Source organism: Gopherus evgoodei, chromosome 7 (genome assembly GCF_007399415.2).
Source record: "Gopherus evgoodei ecotype Sinaloan lineage chromosome 7, rGopEvg1_v1.p, whole genome shotgun sequence".
In the NCBI taxonomy this organism is placed as follows: Eukaryota; Metazoa; Chordata; order Testudines; family Testudinidae; genus Gopherus; species Gopherus evgoodei.
In genome coordinates, this window is record NC_044328.1 from 90673653 (window position 1) to 90693251 (window position 19599).

Genomic DNA, 19599 nt, shown 5'->3' on the forward strand with positions numbered 1-19599 from the left:
TGGCGGATGAAATTCAATTTTGATAAATGCAAAGTAATGCACATTGGAAAACATAATCCTAACTATGTATATAAAATGATGGGGTCTAAATTAGCTGTTACTATTCAAGAAAGAGATCTTGGAGTCATTGTGGATAGTTCTCTGAAAATATCCACTCAACGTGCAATGGCAGTCAAAAAAACAAACAGAATGTTGGGAATAATTAAGAAAGGGATAAATAATAAAACAGAAAATACCATATTGGCCCTATATAAATCCATGGTACGCCCACATCTTGAATACTGTGTGCAGGTGTGGTCACCCCTTCTCAAAAAAGATACATTGGAATTGGAAAAAGGTTCAGAAAAGGACAACAAAAATGATTACGGGTATGGAATGGCTGCCACATGAGGAGAGATTAATAATACTGGGACTTTTCAGCTTGGAAAAGAAATGACGAAGGGGGGATATGACAGGTCTATAAAATCATGACTGATGTGGAGAAAGTAAACAAGGAAGTGTAATTTACTCCTCATAACACAAGAAGTAGGGGTCACCACATGAAATTAATCCATAGCAGGTTTAAAAAGAACAAAAGGAAGTATTTTTTCACACAACACACAGTCAACCTGTGGAACTTCTTGTCAGAGGATGTTGTGAAGGCCAAGACTATAACAGGGTTAGAAAAGAACTAGATAAGTTCATGGAGGATAGGGCCATCAATGGCTATTAGCCAGGATGGACTGGGATGCTGTCCTTAGCCTCTGTTTGCCAGAAGCTGGGAATGGGCAACAGGGGATGGATCACTTAATGATTACCTGTTCTGTTAATTCCCTCTGAAGCACCTCGTATTGGCCTCTGTTGGAAGATGACAATAGTGGGCTAGATGGACCTTTGGTCTAACCCAGGATGGTCGTTCTTATGTATCAGTGCGGTGAGAGAATGGTTCCTGAATGTGGGGCTTCAGGAGTGATATGTAGAAAACTAGATGTGTTCAGTAAGAATGGAGCAAGTCTAGTTGAAAGGTGACAGGGTTAATTTGTTGGCAAACGAAGTAGGGGCTAAGAAACTGGCAGTCAATTTACAAGGTGGCCTGTTCTTGTGTAGGTTTTTCATCAAGAGCCAGATCCTCCTGTTGTTGGAAATATACATACTGTGTGTAACTCTTCTGAGCATCCTCCAGGTGAACTTTTAGGTCATCTTGGTTTTGATGTCTCTGTTTTATCCAGTCCAATGCTGCTGGGTTGTGGGTAGAACTGGGTAGAACTGAGGGTGGAACCTGTAGGTTTGTTTTTTTTTAAAGGGCTTTGCCTCATAGACACATGTTCCATGTTATTGTGCACAAACTCTGCATGAGATAGCAGCAAGGATCAATTATTCTGGTGGAAGTTTATGTAGCATCAAATATAGTGCTCCAGGAATAGGTTGATTCTCTCTGTTTGACCATTTGTTTGAGGGTGTTGGACAGAGAAGAGGCAGGAACAGATACCCACAATCCGAAGAATTTCTCACCAGAAAGAGGATAAATTGTGCACTGGGGCTGGAGGCAATACGCTCTGGGTGGCCATGGAGGCAGACCAGTTGGTCCACTCAGAGCAAGGCAGAGGGTAGGCCAATGCAGGGGATGAAGTGTGCCATCTTTGTGAGGTAGTCCACTACTGTCAGAATGGTTGTGAACCCACTGGATTTGGGTAGTTCTACTACTAAATCTAAGGCAATGACTGTCCAGGGACCAGATGGAGTCTCAAGGGGTTTATTGTGTGGCACCTTGGAGCAGCCACACACATCACTAGAAGCCACATAAGCCTGCACTGTTGCCCACATGAAATGCCATCAGAAGACACGAGAGATGAGATGTTGAGTTTTAAAGTGGCCAAAATGTCCTGCGGGGAGGAGTCATGATATACTCTAAGCTGTAGACCTTGGAGGCCTGGGGGGACATATATAAACACGGTTACTCCATCTTAGCTGTCATGGGATTCCTTACTTGTGGATTCCTGCTTGCTGGAGGGATCTCATGAGCCAAGGCTGATTGCATGAGGGTGAGGAGATCTTGGCAGGGAGCCACCTGCACCCAGAAAGTTATGAGGCTTGAGGATGCAGGAGGTTTTTGGGGTTTGAGTCCTTTAGGTCACTGTAATATTTACGCTGGGTTGCTCCAGTTGTACTTCAGTATAATGCCATTGGTTTCAGTGCAGTTACCAGTGGTACAAAACTTGAGCAATGTAACAGTGAATCAGAACCAATACATCTGCTGTGTTTGGATAGTGCTCCTGTGGAGTGGAGGAAATGGGGTATATGTAGCTTCATGTCTCTGTGATCCACCCATCACCTCTGTCCATGTCACATATGCTACTTAATATCTCAGCTCATTCCTCAGAGTTTTGCATACCCGGATATGGCAGCATGTGTTTACGTTAAGTGACAATGTGATAAGACTTACATTTGCAACTCCAATTCAGGGAATTCTTCAGAATGACTGTTTCTCAAATGTGGTCAAATGTGCCTGTGACACTCAATAAAAGGTGGTCAGGTACTATGATGATAGGCTTGGTAGGAAAGCATAGATAAATTAAATCTAAACACAAACCCTAAGCTTGATGTTTTCAATTTATATGTATAGACAATCAGGCTTACTAGCTAGGCTGAGTGTCCAATTAGTTCCTTTCTAATTTTTAAGACTCAGAGAAGATATGCATTGATTAAAGATCATTATGTATTTTGTTTTATGGTAGTTCTTTATTCTCCTTTATTCTACGTGGTACAAGTTATGATCCAGATGAAGAAGAACTGGAAAGCCCTCCAGTAGGGACCTTGGGCCAGATCCACAGCTGATGGAACTTTACATTTGCAATCTGGTGAAAATTGATTTGCATCGCTGAGGATCTAGCCCATTGTGTTTCTTGTTTGTATGTAAAGTACCGCAAATAATTATGACTTTTTAGGATATATAATAAACAATAATAATCCAAGTGCAAAAGTGTTCTTTAGTCTTAAAGATGGAATATATTTTGAGAAATGTATTCCAAGTACTTCTTGTTAATAAATAAATGGATTTTTTCCCTTTTGGAGGAATTCCTCTTGGGGGAATTCCCCCAAATCTCATCTTTATTTCTTCCATCCGCCACCAAAGGCTCTGCATTGAGCTGCCTTTTCCCTTCAAGTCAGAGAGCCTAGATTGGGTTCTCTCCAGAGTGATCAACTCAGTATCTGAGTAAACTGAAAATAATTGCTTGTGAAGTGCCCCTTCAGTCTGCACACTTCCAAGCATGTACTGAACACAGTGCTCCCACCCTGGGGAGAGAAGCAGAGAGAAACTGCTTTTCGGTGCATTCCTTCTTTGCTTTCTTTGAAAAGTATCAAACAGTTCTAGTGATAATTACTGATTTTTCTGAGTCAGTAACTGGGGGCATAATGCCACCATTCACAATATATGACAGGATGGCTTTCTATAAACCAAGGCGTGTATACCATATTAAAAATAAATGAATAACAAGGTAGAATTCAAGTGATTTTTCAGAAACAATTTGAAAAAAGTCCACTCAGCCTGATGTTGCGATGGTGTTAGAGAGGCCAGACGTAAAAGGTAGTGTTGCCAAGTAGAGAGAGTCTCAACGGGGGGCCAGGGCAGCTGGGTTCTGTTCCTAGCTCTGACATAGACTTGCAGTGTGAAGTTAGACAAGACACCCCTCTGTGCTTCTGTTTTCCCATATCTAAAATGGGGATGCTAGTATTTATTCACTTTTGTACCATGCTTTGAGATTTATGGCTAATATGCAATACCTAAGCACTTAGGGTTATCTATTGCTGTAATTAAACACAGGATAGTCTATGAAACAGACATCAGGAAGTTTGGAGAGATTATCAAGGTAACCATAAACTTGAAGACTGAGCTATGAGGTCTGACAGGAGGATAAAAATCTTTGAGAAAAGGAAAGAACAATTTTAGAGAGATTGGCAAATAAGTTTTGATACATTTGCATATTTGTTGTATATGATGAAATAAACTCCAGGGCTTGGAGGACATATACTAATTATATCAATGGTTTGAGGAAGACCCCATGAAACTGTGAGAAAGATGTGTGGCATGTTACTTAATTATGAAGAGGTGAAACCTTTTAGACATTTATCTGGGTCATCTGTGCTTGTAGAAGGCCTGCTTCTGAGAGCCCTATAGTGATGAGAAAATTAGGCTAAGGCAGAGGCTGGCAGAGATTCTAGCTTGCCATGTGTGCATCGATCTTTGAGGATCCTAATTCACTTTCAGTCATAAATCTTAGGCTAGTAGATTCTCAACCAGATAGTTGTTTCTCGCAGCAAATGGCTCTTAAGAGAGTGGATGTCGTATCTGCCTTAGCACTCATCAAGGCTAAAGTGCTATCCGAAAATAGGGTGAACAAGGGGTCTCAGCTGAGCTTTGAGCAAATATAACATGTCTTCCCAAAGGATTCTCTCTCTTTTAAACGTGGTTTACTATTGTGACATTTCACATGTTAATGAAATATTTCCCCACACCACCCCATTAACAGACCTCAACTCTGATATGGAGGGATCACATGTAGGGTGTGAGAGAACAGATCACTCTGCAAGCTCAATCCATCTCTAGACTTTTCTGATGCTACCAAGAAGGGTTTCAGTGGTGATTGTTGTGATGAGGACATCTAAGAAATAGATTTGATTCTGAAAGAGACTGGAGGCCAGATTCTCAGCAGGTGTAAATTGACATAGTTCTACTGCTGATCCACTGAGGGCCTGGCCACGATTAATGATTTGCTTTATATATTGAAATATTGACTAATGTCATGTCTAAAGCGCTGAAGATCTCATGGCACATTTTGCAAGACTAAGGCTTTGCTCCAGAGTCCTTTGCTATATTTCTCATTAGGTGTTTATGCCTCTGTCATTTTCACCTCGGTATGGCTTCTTTTTGGTGGCAAGTGACTGCTGTACATATATAATTTATAAAGGGCGTTGGGATCCTCTGGAATAAAACACATTCTATAAATATCACAGCCAATTAAGTAAATTGTCAGCCAAACCTTTTGAAGTGTCCATTTCTTCCACATCTTTTTACGGTTTTACTGAAAAACAAAGGAACAAAAATAATGGAGTAGGAACAACAGACTTCGTATTTAATCAGCTACAATTACAGCAAGAGATGGAAGCCATCATCCTGCTGAGTAAATGTATCAGTGTGACTATTCTTGGGCATAAGATAATTCACATGCGTAAGTATTTGCAGGATTAGAACTTAATGATGTGTCTCTGGAGTTTTGGGTTATGTTTGTTTTACTGTGAAGTCTGGTAAAAAAACAGAAACTAAAAACAAAAAAAACCAGCCACTGAAGACAAAACCAAGTTTTTTTGGCTTATTTTTCAGGGACTGCATTATGCTCTGCTGCTTGAACAGTGGCACGAGCTTTGTTGCTGGTTTTGCCATCTTTTCAGTCCTTGGTTTCATGGCTTATGAACAAGGGGTGCCCATAGCAGAAGTTGCAGAATCAGGTAAGTTTCATAAGAAGATTTCATGTGGGTATAAATTTGCATGATTGTTGGTGTTCATAAAGTTTGTCTGGGTACTCTCTTGCTCTCCAGTGATTAGATAGGTTGACATTGATCCAGGCTGCATTGTGTACAGTTTAGGAAGATTCTGTTATTTAATAGCTGTGCTACTAATTAGAATGACTGTTTGTACAATGTGCACTGGTATCAATGTAATACTTTTGTGGTCACATATCGATGTGTGAAAAACATTGAAATTATCATAGAAAGCAGCAAAATCCAAGAAGTCAAGAGGCCAATTCCTGGCTACATTGTGCCACAAAGCTGCTATATAATAAATTGGGCAGCCAAGTATTCCTTTGTCATGGGGAATTTCCAGTGCATTATCTCCCCAACTCACTCTGGCCTCTCATCCTGTCTACTTTTGTCCCATCCCAGCTGAGCTATATAGATGAGGTAATTCTCCACAAACTTTCCATGTAATAAATCATTCAGATTTCTTGTAAATTAGATGGACTAAAATACACTGAACTGTTTGTTTCTTTTGATAAAAGAGCAACAAACCAGATCCTCAACTGGTACAAATCTTTGTAAGTCCACTGAAGTCCTGCTGAGCCAATTGATCGATACCAGGAAGTTCTCATAAACAAACTAGAGAAATGTGATGTAGATGAAATTACTATATGGTGGGTGCACAACTGCTTGAAAGACCATATTCAAAGAGTAGTTATTGGGGTGGGGGTGCGGGGACATATCTAGTGGGGTCCCATTTGGGTCTGTTCTGGATCTGGTACTATCCAATATTTTCATGAATGACTTGGATAATGGAATGGAGAGAATGCTTAAAATTTTTTAGGATGACCCAAGCTGGGAGGGGTTGCAAACACTTTGAAGGACAGGATTAGAATTCAAAACCACCTTGACAAACTGGAGAATTGGTCTGAAATCAACAAGATGAAATTCAATAAAGACAAGTGCAAAGTACTACTCTTAGGAAGAAAAAAATAAAATGCACCACTACAAAATGGGGATTGACTGGTGAGGCAATGGTTCTGCTGCAAAGGATCTTTGGGTAACAAATCAGATATGAATCAACAGTGTGATGCAGTTGCTAAAAAGGCAAATATCATTCTCGGGCGCATTAACAGGAGTGATATATGTAAGCCACAGGAGGTAATTCTGCTCTACTCAGCACTGGTGAGGCCTCAACTGGAGCACTGTGTTTGATCTGGGCACCACACTTCAGGAAAGATGTGGACAAATTGAAGAGAGTCCAGAGGAGAGGGAAAAAAATGATAAAAAGTTTAGGAAACTTGACCTATGAGGAAAGGTTTAAAAAAATGGGCATTTTTAGTCTTGAGTAAAGATGACTAAGTTGGGACGTAATAACTGTCTTCAAATATGTTAAGAGCTGTTATAAAGAGGATGGGGATGAATTGTTCTCCAAGCCCACTGAAGGTAGGACAAGAAATAATGAGCTTAATCATAGCGAAGGAAATTGAGATTAAATATTAAGAACAAATTTCTAATTATAAGGATAGTTAAGCACTGGAACAGGCTTCCAAAGGAGGCTGGGTAATCTCTGTCTTTGGAGGTTGTAAAGAACAGGTTAGATAAACATCTGTCAGGGATGATCTAGTATAGTTGGTTCTGCCTCAGCATGAGGGGATGGACTAGATGATCCCTCAAGGTCCCTTCCAGCCCCTACATTTCTGTGATTCTATGCTTTATACCTGCTGAGGATCTGGCTCCACATTTCTAACAGTTGATTGTATCTCTTAATGCTATCAATGATCATCCATCAGGAAATATGCAGTTAGGGGATTTGGTTGATGCCTACACCATCCAGAGAAGAGCGTCTTTGTTTACCATGCTGAGCCCATGAGATTGTCAAGATTACTGGATGAGTCTCTCTCTCTACTTCACAAGTATTGTTGTGTGAGCTTAATTTGTAGGAGGAATCCCAACTAAGACTGGCAGTGTAGTAGTTCTTGTTCTAGGTCTGGAAAGGCATGGACTTCCTAAAGATCACTTAGCACCTAGTCAGAAAAATGTGAATGTTGGGTCTCCCCAGGAGGAGAAATGGTGTAATGATGGATTGTTCAGAAGGAGAAATGGACTGAAAATGAATTGAAGGAACTGGGTCAAGTATAACAAGAAATCTGTATAGCTAGTAACATTTACTGATATTGCTATGGAAAATATATATTATTTTTTTCCCAGGGATGACTGGTTTAGAGTGCAAGGCTAACAGAATAGAAATGCCACTGGAAATTACAGGGGCTTGTAAAATACCATTTGAAGTGAAATAGGTGTAATATGCTTATGGTCTGATTATAGCAGCACTATTTCTGCTCTCATTGCAGGAATGCATAAGTGGTGCACTAGATTAGTGTCTGGTTTAATGGGGCAAGAGACTGCAATAGCAGGAGGGTGAGGGCAAGAGATAGACTGAGCAGTAGGCAAATATTGAGATTTTGGTGAAGAAACAGCATGAGGGAGAGAGCAGGTGGACATTTAGCTAGGATGGAGAAGGGATCATTGCTGTTCAAGCCTGTTCTATAAAAAAGATGTCTGTATATAGGTACATAGTTAATACATAATGTGCCAGCAGATGGCACTCCAGACTACACAGCAGTGTTCGTAGTTTTTGTGGGACCAGTAGAAGTTGTGCTTGTTGTGTGCTGCAAATGGCTTTCGATGCGCAGTTCTTAACACTTGCTGCAGTGCCACTTGGTACAGATTCAGACAAATTGTTCTTTTAATGCTGAGCGGGGTTATCACAGAATCTCTGTGGCCAAATGGTAATCCTGGCTGTTCACCTGCACAGGGGAGCCAGAGGGTGCAAGGAATAGAGCTGTCTCCATAGAACCACAACCCCCTCACCCCCGCGCTGCACGTGTGGGCAGGGAGTGGGGGAGCATTCATTCTGCCCCTGCAATGAGCCACCTGGCACAACTGAGCTGACATTTCAAGGGAAGTAATCTGTGCCCAGTATCAGGCTGGTGCAGAGTACTTCCCCCCCATATCCAAAACTTGCTAAAGCATTTATAGTAGTGCATTTTTCATCGAGGTCTAGCATGCTCTTTCTTTTATTTAGCTCTTCACATCTGATTTATCACATAAGAATGTTAAAGTATAAGCAATTGCATTTCTTTGCTTCCTTTTCAGGGCCGGGACTTGCATTCATTGCCTACCCAAAAGCTGTCACCATGATGCCTCTTTCTCCGCTATGGGCAGCTTTGTTTTTCATGATGCTGATATTCCTTGGATTAGATAGTCAGGTATGGCTCAAACATCACTTAAAAGAAATGTTGGGTCAGATTCTCAGCATATGTACAGTGGCATAAAGTCAAAGGAGCTATGCCACTTTGTACCTGATGGGGATCTGGCCCTGTTTAAATCCTCTATTTCAGGTTTCTTATTTGATGATAAAAAAAAATCTGTATATTGCAGATTCCTTTATTATTAACTGTAAGCAGTGATTCATCTGAGTTCTGCTTTTGATATTAATGTCAGTATAGTATGCAATTTCATAAACGTTCAATTAGAATTGACAGTACTGTTCAAATCCACTCGTAAAACAATGACAGCACAATGGTATGTGTTTCTTTTCAAACCAACATGCAAGCAATTTTGATCACTAAATAGAGGATACTGAAAATGAATGTGCTTAGATTGTACCTTCATATTGCAAGATATGATGGCAAGAAAAATGTAATGCAAAAAAGTGACAGCACTATAGCCGTTGCCCAAGTCTATGTAATTATAGAAAAATTGCACAAGAGTTGCTTCACCAGACATATTATACAGTAATGAGTGTCTCAGAGTATCTAAGTAATCTGTATGTGTGTTTCAGAAAATAAGTATGATTGTATGCTGTACAGTAAAACTGTGTGGTGTTTTGTACTGCACTTCAGATCATTAAAATTAATGTTTTATAAGGTCTACATGTTTCCAAGAAATCAACTTGATGTAGCAAAATGGAAATTACAAACTCCTGAGTTCTGCTCTCAGCTATTTCAGTGACACATTGTCTGGCCTGTGCTGGGACACCTAACCATTCTGCTTCATTTTATTTCATCTGTAAAAATGGTGAGAAACACACTTACCTACCTCCGCAGGCTATTGAAGATAAATAGTTTAACACTTTGAAGATTACAGCGCTGCTTAAGTGCTGCTTATTATTCTATTAAGTGACAGTTCCACAGTGTGCAATTCCTTATGCATAACCATCTCAACTTTGGGGCACCATGTAAGTCCCATTTAAGCACATATTTAAAGACTTAAATATTGTGCTGGGCCTGTGCTCCACAATGAATTTCACTTTCAGAGTATGATAAGTGTTTTTATTTTTTGGAATTTAGCTTTGGCCTCGAAATCCATAGGTTTGGACTTTTTGACTATGAAATTTTGTTCTTCACTTTAAACAGTATCCTCAAGGATTTTTCAGTCTATCTCTTTGATGAGAACATAGGAGGGAACTTGAAGAGTTTTTTAGCAAATCCAATTCCCCAGCGTAGAAGAGAGATATATCTTATTTGGTCTTTTTGTTATTTGTTTCAGTTTGTGTGTGTTGAAAGCCTTGTGACAGCTGTGGTGGATATGTACCCAAAGATTTTCCGAAGAGGATACAGAAGGGAACTGTTGATTCTTGCTCTTTCAATTGTGTCATACTTTGTTGGCCTAATAATGTTAACAGAGGTAAGATGCCCTTTGTTTAATTTCAAAGGTACAGCCAAGGAAACAAGTTGGCTATTTTAAATCATGACATATTCCAGGCGTGAGCACTGGAGATGGGCAAAAACTGCTTTACAATAATGTTAATCAAATGAGTACAAACCATTTAAGAGACTTTTCTTAACTTTTGTTCAAACCTTTAACTGCACCCTGAGTTCAGCAAATATTGTAATCAGGGAAAGCCATTGGAAGGCCATCTATTCTACACCTCCCATCCATCCACAGGGATTGTCGTTTCTCCCCTTTCTCTCTGGGCTGAACCAATCAGATGTGAGGATATTTGAAACTGGCAGCCAGGAAAAGCCAGCCACCTTCTTAGGAAAAAGAGCAGTGGTATATATAACTGAGAAAAACTAAAAAGGAAATTGTTGGTAGCTTTAATTGTCACATCAGAGCGTTAGTTGGACTGAATGCATCAAGTGAATGAAGCTGAACCAACAAAGCACTTAAGCATGTGCTTTATTTAAGCACATGTATAGTTCCTTGTAAGTTAGTGGGACTGCTCACATCCTTAAAATTCAGTGTATGCCTCAGTAACTTTGTTGGACTGTGGCCAGGGTATGCAGCTATAAGCGCCTGTTCATTCGGTGCCCCGCTGATCAAAATTTCCATGTGCTGGGAATTGGTTTTGCCATTTTGAAGTTCTGCTAAAGGAACCTGTTGACATTAACAATATCTTCAAGGCATCATTCCAATCCGATATGGAAAGTATAGTAAATGTGTTCTTGCTTGTCACAGCTATTACTTTAGTTAATATAGATGATCTAGATCTCCTTTCTGGCTGGTCAAGATAACAGCAATAAATAAATCTTGGGAAAAGTGAAAGGGTTGGGGGTTTTTAAAAACCTACTTCGATTCACAGTGTCTGACAGTGAGTTATTTTACACAGTCTCACTATCTTTTAACCCATACACTGTCAGGCTGAACATTCTTCTCCTCCCTCCTCCCTAATCCTCCTCTTCCTTCCCCAAAGTGGGAGTCTCACCTGAGTACATATTTGCATTGCTGACCCTTGCCGGAGTCTGTGCCACTAGATCTTCACTGCTGTTACACACCATTCGCAGAAATAGAACGACACAATGACCCTGACCCAGGGATGAGATGCAGTTGCATGGCTGTGGCTAGGGGCTGAGCCCTTTTCTTGCTCTTGACTCTCCTGCGAGGAGGTGTGGTGGTCATGAGGGTGAGCTGCATGCAGCCTTTATATATATACGAGCCTCTAATTTGCTTGTAGCTCTGGAATGTGCAAAGATATATTTGTCTGTTCTGTGTATTATTTCAGTGTTCTCATGGCCAAACCAAAGCACAGAAACAATAACCATGTGTTCTTCAGATGGTGCCCACTCCAAAGCCCACTGAAGTCAATGGGAACTTTCCCATTGACTTCAGTGGGCTTTGGATCAGGTCCAAGGTTATCATCACTTCCATCCCTAAAGGATATTGGTTGGCACCACTCTTTGTGTGTGCATTTGTTTCGATTTATCTGGTCTGTTTAATCTGGCTATCTAGGCATTTCTAATGCATCCATTAATATTGCTAATTCAGACTGAAGGCATTCCAAGAAGTAAAGTTACATTTGAACTGGGAGAAAGTGGATGATGAGCTTGATTTGCTCCCTGGGTATGTCTACACTGCAGTCAAAGGTGTGATTGTAGCTCAGGTAGGCATATGCATGCGAGCTTTACTCTAGCTAGCATGGCAAACAACAACAGTAAAGACATGGTGGCACAGGCTTCAGCGTGGCTGTCTGGAGTACTGGGTGCATACCTGTGTTGCTGACCCATGCCACAGTCTGTGCCACCAGGTCTTTGCTGCTATTTTTAGCTCTGCTAGCTAGATAAAACTAGCACGGATAAAGCTAGCTGTAATCCCTCCTCCAATTACAGTGTAGACATACCCCTCAGTTCTTCAGCAGGTCACCAGCTAGTAAATCTGTTGCTGTGGTTGCTGTCTAATGTACTCAAAGCAGGTGTATAAATAAGAACTCCTACTAACTACCAGGAAAGTTCATAATGCTCAGTAAACCAGGGAAAAATTACTATTTGCCCCGTATCTGACTAGAAATGGTTATCTTAATCCGATTCCTCTGGCAAACTTTCAACTGATCATAATTCTTTACAGTAAAACCATTATTTGATCACTTCTGTTACAATGTGGCCTATCTTATCTGTATTGTAACTAATTATAAATACAGCAAAAATACTGAGTACACTATAACTGTACCAGGCAGCCAATAAAGTACAAATCAATAGCTACCCAAGAGCAGTTATGCATATGCAGTAGAGGTTGGGTTAATGTATTATGTGATGTAGAATGTTGCAAGCGTCAGGAGAGAGGCCATCATTCACAATTTCTTAGTCTTTCAGTTTCTTTGGAAGTATAATGAAGTGAGAATGCTTTAGAGGTTGGCTGTTATCTAGAGATAATGATGAGTTTGTTAGGGAACAGATATCCAGAGTTTGTGCCACAGGATGTCAACACTTGAAGAACATACTGAATCAAGTTATTGCTATTAGGTTAATTAATGGTTCCATGTGTCGGAGTTTTTAGCTTAATATAGCTGGGGGAAATGATTCTTTTACATTTGTTTTATTATTCTCTAATACAAAGTCCCTGTAGTGACCAGTTAAGGATTATTTTTGCTGCTGTTTAAATGCCTCTGTTCAAGTGTACACTGTTTGGGGGAGTCACCCTGCATTCTGATATCAGCTGACACATTAGCTCGGAAGGCTTGTACTTTTGAGCTCTAGTCCACTTTGCCTATTTTGATCCTTGACTTGAGTGACTCCATGAAGTTATTCTTTAACATCCAGAAGGTACCTTCAGCAAAAGCAAAATCTGAAGGTAACCAAATAAATTCACAGCACAGAATAAATCCTTGGTGCTTGGAGAGAATCATCTTCGTTCTCAGTGCGCTAAAGCCCATGATGCTACTGCTGATGATCACTCCTCATTTCTTTTGGCACTAAATAACTTCCAGACAATGTATTAATTTTCAGAGGACTGTTTAGTTCCTTATTGCCACTTCCTCCCTATAAACATGCATATGGTATGTGTTGTAATTGAAAGGTGGATGATGGCTCACAGAGAACGTAGCCATCCAGAATACCTTCAGGGACCCTCAAGAAGCACACTCTGTGGTTCTCAAGCTTCCTTCTTCAGGTGACTTGCCCAGGGTCACAGGAAGTCTGTACCAGAGCCACGTGTTGAACCCAGATCACCTGAGCTTCAAGGCAGTGACTTAAACATGCACCCATTCTTCCCTTATAGCACCTGCTCACCAATTGCACCTGTCCCTACTTCCTCTATGGCCAGTTCTAAGCCCAATTTCATTGCTTCCTCACACGTACTAGCCCCAGATTTTCTCTCCTAGGTCCTGGGAGTCAGGAAGCACCCAACCAGATTGTCTGATTTGTTAGAGGTGCGGGCCAGGTCAGCTCCTTGAGGCTGTCTTGTAGGGCCTCTCTAGTGTGCCAGGTTAAGCAATCCATCTCTCACTGGCTCCCCCTCTCGTGGCTGGAGAGAGATGGCAGCATTTTCACACATCTCTTAGGTGCATACTGGGTTGTAGGAATCTCTGCTGCACTGGGGAAGAAGCAGAATGAGCAGTCAGGCAGCTGCAAGCTTGCGGTTGCTGTCTGGGAGTTTGGCTGCACTGTGCAGCGAGGAGCACCATGTGGTGTTGTTGTGCTGCATTCTCAGGCAGAGCCTGATACTGAAGCAGTCTCTCAAGTATCCCATCCAGCTAATCTTTCACCCCTGTGCAGAGAGAAGGCACAAAGCCCAAGCACCTTTTGAATGTGTGAATTGGGAATTAATGTTAGTCATTGTACAAGAGTGAATTTTACTCTCAATTTCTATGTGCTGGGGTATTTGGAGCAGAGCAGCCCTCCAGACAGCCTCGGGAACTAACCCACCAAGCAAATGCCCAATTTGCAGTGGCCATTGCTGGCCTGATTTCATTGATGAAGGTTATCTTTGTTGCTTATGACCAGCGAATTTTGTAATATTCCTTCCCACTCCGCCTCACATACACACACAAAGCCCAGATATGGCTCTAATAGATGAAGTATATATTACCCAGACAGAAATCTGAGCTAATCTGCACAGGGAGAAAATAGAAATGAAGTTCTCCAACATCTGTGGAATTTAGAAAGCATGTTTTCCTTTTGTTTTCTGTTGTCTATTTTATTTGGCCCAACATATCCTTTAAGGACAGATATTTTTAAAGATTAAAAATAGATTTCTTTCAAAATCTCTATCAGCTGATTCATGAATGTCTGCACAGTGCTTTGCACATGTGAATTGCCACATAAATGGTTAGTAGCTTTATTATTACTGCTAAATGGAATGACCTATTCTGGCACAGATCTTTTTTAAGCTACAAAATCCTCCCATACCCTGTAGCAGTCCCACAAACCATTCTACAGGAGTCCACACTTTTTATCTGATGCTATTGCAAATACCAGGTGCTACCTGAATTTTAAGAACAGGATTAAATGTCTTGATTATATGAATATAGGAATATATAAGATTATATATGTATATGTAAATGTCTTGATTATTTGATTTATAGGAATATTAACTTGCAGTGTTTATATGCTATGGGCTGTCCATTTTAAATGACTAGAACATCAGAACATGACAATTAGGTCCATGTGACTGGACAAGCACATTAATGAATCTTTCTGTACAGTAAAACTGTTAATATTGTAGGCATATAAGAAGTCATTATTACACTGCAAAGCCAAGGATGAATAGGGACATCAACTTCACTTATTGCTATTGTTTCAGTTTTGCTGGCTATAGACTCAAGACAGAGTTGCATGAGGCTCTACTCTCAGTGATATTATTATAGCCAGAAAAGCCAAATATATCACATGAAGTGAAATGTGAGCTTCTGGAGACATTCAGGAAAGTGGTCCTTTTTCCAAATCCATGGATTTCTTGTATCTACATATCTACTGTATAATCTACCTTCAGTATATCCAATGATCCCGTTGCCTACCTATCTAGGCTGCCGTGGCATTCTGCATCTCAGGATGCTTTTCTCAGTAGCAGAGATTCTAAAATGTGAGGTGCGGCAATACATTTTCAAAGGCACAAAGATAGTTAGGCATTCAAGTCCCCTTGAAATTCAATGGGAATTGGATGCTAACTCCATCAGATACTTAAACCACCCACCCCATGGATTCTGGAATTTAAATGACACCCTCATTATTCTCTTTCCTTGTGGCAATTGAACTGTTCTTAATCATCTTCCAAGCACAGAGGCTCCTCATTTTTTCTTGAAAGCTGTCTCTTGAATTTCACGGTGAAGTGTGAGCAGGTGCATCTGGTCAGAGGACTGACTGCCTCTCTAACTCTGCCGTGTCCAACCTCCTCTTGAAGTAAGAGGTTTCTCTAAGCCTTTCCCCTCTCTTTCTAGACAGAAGCCTTTTTCATTGTGATGTTTATTTTTCTCTCTTTCTTTGGTGCTCCTGTGGTAGGAACAGAATCCCTGACAACAGCAGTCTACAGGAAAACCTGTATTTGAGGAGAAAACCCAGCAGAGTAACAGGTCCAGCTAAGATCTTAGTGACTTCTGCACATGATCCCACTGTGCAATAATTAACTGCTTCCACTCTACAGCTATGTGGCAGAAAAGCCTTACACTGCATCAGGTGGAAATTCAGCAGCAGAAGCTGGCCATGCAGAATCTCCTGGCCCAACTGTCCCTGACTACTTGGTGCTCCAGGCCAAGATGAAGCATGACAGCTAGGGGCCCTGGACCATTTTGTCCAGCTGCAGCAATATGACAGCAAGCTTTCAGCTGCTTTGGAGTGGAGATTCAGCAGTAATATCTAGCATTTTGGAAACACAAGCCAGGGGTCTTTGGCTGTTTCTTTCTGCTTTGACTGGGGTGAAAAATGGCATCCAAGAAGCTGGCAAGTCAGAGGGACAGGAAAGACTCAGAGTGGGACCTCTATCCTCACCTCCTACTTCAGACTGCCACAGAAACCAGATTTTTTTGCCCCTGTTAGTCCAGGAAGGGCCATAGCCGGTCCTTGTTGTGGTCAGTATCTTGTGCTCCTGCCCCCTCAATGGGCCTGTCAGCTCTCCATTCTCGGAGGGCAGCTCTGGCTCCTACAGATTCTGACACCAAAGCAACAGTTTGAAAAAAAGCAAACAAAACTGCTCAGATGGCTAAGCTTCCCTGTCATTGGTACCAGTTCCTATGAACTCAGGGCAGCCTGAGGGCACTGATTCTTTTCTCTGAGCTCCCTCCAATGTATGTTTGTGCAGCATGGCAAGCCTGCCATTTTCCCACCCTCTTACCACTGGATTTCGTCAGTGAGTCACGAGAGCAGACTAAAATAGCTAGAACCTGCAGGAAGATGTGTGATTAAGATATTCTTTTTCCAGTTTCCCTTCATGATCACCATACTGGCCTAATCTGTCATTCTCATAGAGCCTGGTGGCAACTTTCACCCTAGCAACATCGCAGGAAGTATCTAGCTGCTCACACCATGGATCTTCCAGTGCCAATGGACACTCAAAATGATAGTGATCCTGCACCAAACTGTGGGCATGAAGGAAAGGCATGGGGAGGGATAGCTCAGTGGTTTGAGCATTGGCCTGCTAAACCCAGGGCTGTGAGTTCAATCCTTAAGGGGGCCATCTGGGGCAAAATCAGTACTTGGTCCTGCTAGTGATGGCTAGTCTGTGACAAGAAAGTAATAAATGACTTGTTGATAGCCCACTCATATGAAATATTATCTGCATATACTAATCAAACCTTCCAACTGCTTGACTCCCTTGTCTTCATCATGTGTTTACAGACAGGAAATCCTTAGTACTCTCTCAGGATCTGGCCTGCCATTGGGTATTCTGTCAGACACTCCTGGTTCTAGTCCAGTTGCCCCCAAATAGATTTCACAATGTTTATTTCTTCTGGAAGCACCAAGTATTTGTCCTCCAGGAACTCTAATACTCTGTATGATAGTGACTGATTATGGAAACTATTCCACAGTGGTGATGCACCTCTATACTCGACATATTATCTTAATTTGTTAGTGGGTTTTCCAGAATCAGTGCACCCCTGAGGGAGTTCAGATAGACCCCATTCAATTCTAGTCAAATGGTTCTCTGAGGAAGCTCATCACTACAACTTACTAGAGTTGTAAGCAGTTAAGAAGGTGATTGTCTCTCTATTCTTTAAGATTCCCTCTAGATTTGGCTGCCAGTCACGTGAAAAGTAATGATTGGACCTCCGTGGTATGCTGACAGCTCCAAGCTACAAGAAGAAAGTATAAGCTAAAACTCCTAAATTAAGCAAGTGAAATTCACTTGCTTCTGGAGAGGGAAGTTTTGTGCATTATTCATTGTTTATATTGGAAATGTACAGTAGTGCCCACTGCCTCTAGGGTGCTTTCCAAGCCCTCATCAAGGACAGTCTCTGCTGCAAGGAACTCACAACTTAGGGCATTTGAGAAGCTACATTCTCAAGCAGTTAGGAAAATTGTAGTGGCCCAGGCACCCATAGTTTCTCAAACACCTAATGATGTCAGTTCAACATCACTGAATCTCCTAGTCCTAGAGAAATATCTATGCCAGGATCCTCTCAAACTGCTGACCTACAGCAACTGAGACTGTTTTCAAGGTACCTGAGCGGTTTTGCCTTGTAGAGGATGAATAATCAACAGAACTTGTGGATGTACTGCTCAAATCTAGAAACTGTCCACAAATTTGGGTATTTCAGAGGATTCTGAGAACGTGGTCCTAAAGGTGTTCTTGAAAGATCAGGAAACCCATTTTGTCTGACAACTAGAGATATGTTGGAGTTTCTTTTAACTGAGCTTTTAAGTGTGTCTTGAATTCAAGCTTCCTGAAGGTCCAACTCTGTGTTAGAGACCTTATAGAATATTCTTTCAACATCTAGCCCTTCTTTACAGCACTCTCACATTTCCCAATTCCTTAAAGCTGTGTCTCTGCAGAGATGTGGTCAGAAGACTAGTAGAATGATTTGATGCTTCAGGTAATCTCTGATACTGCTTTTTAAAATATATAGGGTCTTCCCCATACTTTGTCAGTGTGTTTTCCTTTAGTAAGTACCGTGAGACTGGCAGACCTGGTGCCAGCTCATGCCAAGGCACTGAGGACTCAAGTGAACACTGGCCAATATATAGCTGGAAATTATTCTGGCTCATCTATGTGTTAGCACTGTTAAAATAGATGTTAAGTTTTTAAGAATGTGTTTAGTGATTAGATTTTATGAAACACTTGTAGGATGCTGCATATATTTATCTCACTCATAACATCTATACCCCATGTTATAAGGCAGGGGTAGGCAACCTATGGCACGGGTCCCGAAGGTGGCATGTGAGCTGATTTTCAGTGGCACTCATACTGCCCGGGTCCTGGCCACTGGTCCGGGGGGCTCTGTATTTTAATTTAATTTTAAATGAAGCTTCATAAGCATTTTAAAAACCTTCTTTACTTTACATACAACAATAGTTTTGTTATATATTAAAGACTTATAGAAAGAGACCTTCTAAAAACGTTCAAATGTATTACTGACACACGAAACCTTAAATTAGAGTGAATAAATGATGATTCAGCACACCACTTCTGAAAGGTTGCCAACTCCTGTTATAATGTTATATTAAGGGTAGGTCTACTCTTAAACTGGTGCAGGTGCACTGCTGTAGTACATCAGTGAAGATGCTACTAGGCTGACAGGAGAGCTTCTCGCATCAGCATAGTATATCCACCTCTGTGAGAGGCATTAGCTGTGTTGATAAGGTAAGCTCTCCCGTCGATGTAGCACTGTCTACACTGAGGGTTAGGTCACTATAACTGCTTCACTCAGAGGTGTGGATTTTATACACTTGTGAGTGATGTAGTTCTGCCAGTGGAAGTTTGTAGACATGGCCTTAGTGTTTGCCTTATAAACCTCTAACGGTGTAATTCGCCAAACAGGAAAGAAGTATTAACTCACATAAAATGCTGAAGGTGTTAGGCCCTTCCCACAACAAAGCCCACTGAAACCAAATGAGCCATTGTGAAACATCAAAGAACAAAGATTTTGTTGATTGCCCCCCCACCCCCACCCCAACACCTATGAAGAAGAGACATGCATATGAACTCATTCCATCAGCTTGCACTCTAGGGGAAGGGAATAAAAGTCCCCTACAAGGAAAAACTATAGCTCTATGCTGCTTGGACCTTGGGAGAGCAAGATTTCTAAGCATAAGCAAGGGATCCCCAGCAGCTGAGCCTGGGTTAGTACTAAAGGACATATGGAGCTTGCATAGTACAGCACCTTATATCACCTTTTGAAATCTAAGTTGGCAATTCATTTATATGTGTATATTTACCTGCTTTAACCTTGTAATT

The 19599-nt window shown here is 41.2% G+C and overlaps 1 protein-coding gene across 2 annotated transcripts in view; it reads left to right on the plus strand.

Annotated features, from left to right (window-relative positions):
- The window catches only part of SLC6A11 (solute carrier family 6 member 11), a 205308-nt gene that overhangs the window by 166764 nt on the left and 18945 nt on the right, over positions 1-19599 (plus strand). For both annotated transcript variants that reach the window (XM_030570048.1, XM_030570047.1), the window contains exons 9-11: positions 5360-5484; positions 8653-8765; positions 10048-10185. In XM_030570048.1, the coding sequence (XP_030425908.1) occupies positions 5360-5484; positions 8653-8765; positions 10048-10185 (376 nt within the window). The remainder of the gene's footprint in view (positions 1-5359; positions 5485-8652; positions 8766-10047; positions 10186-19599) is intronic.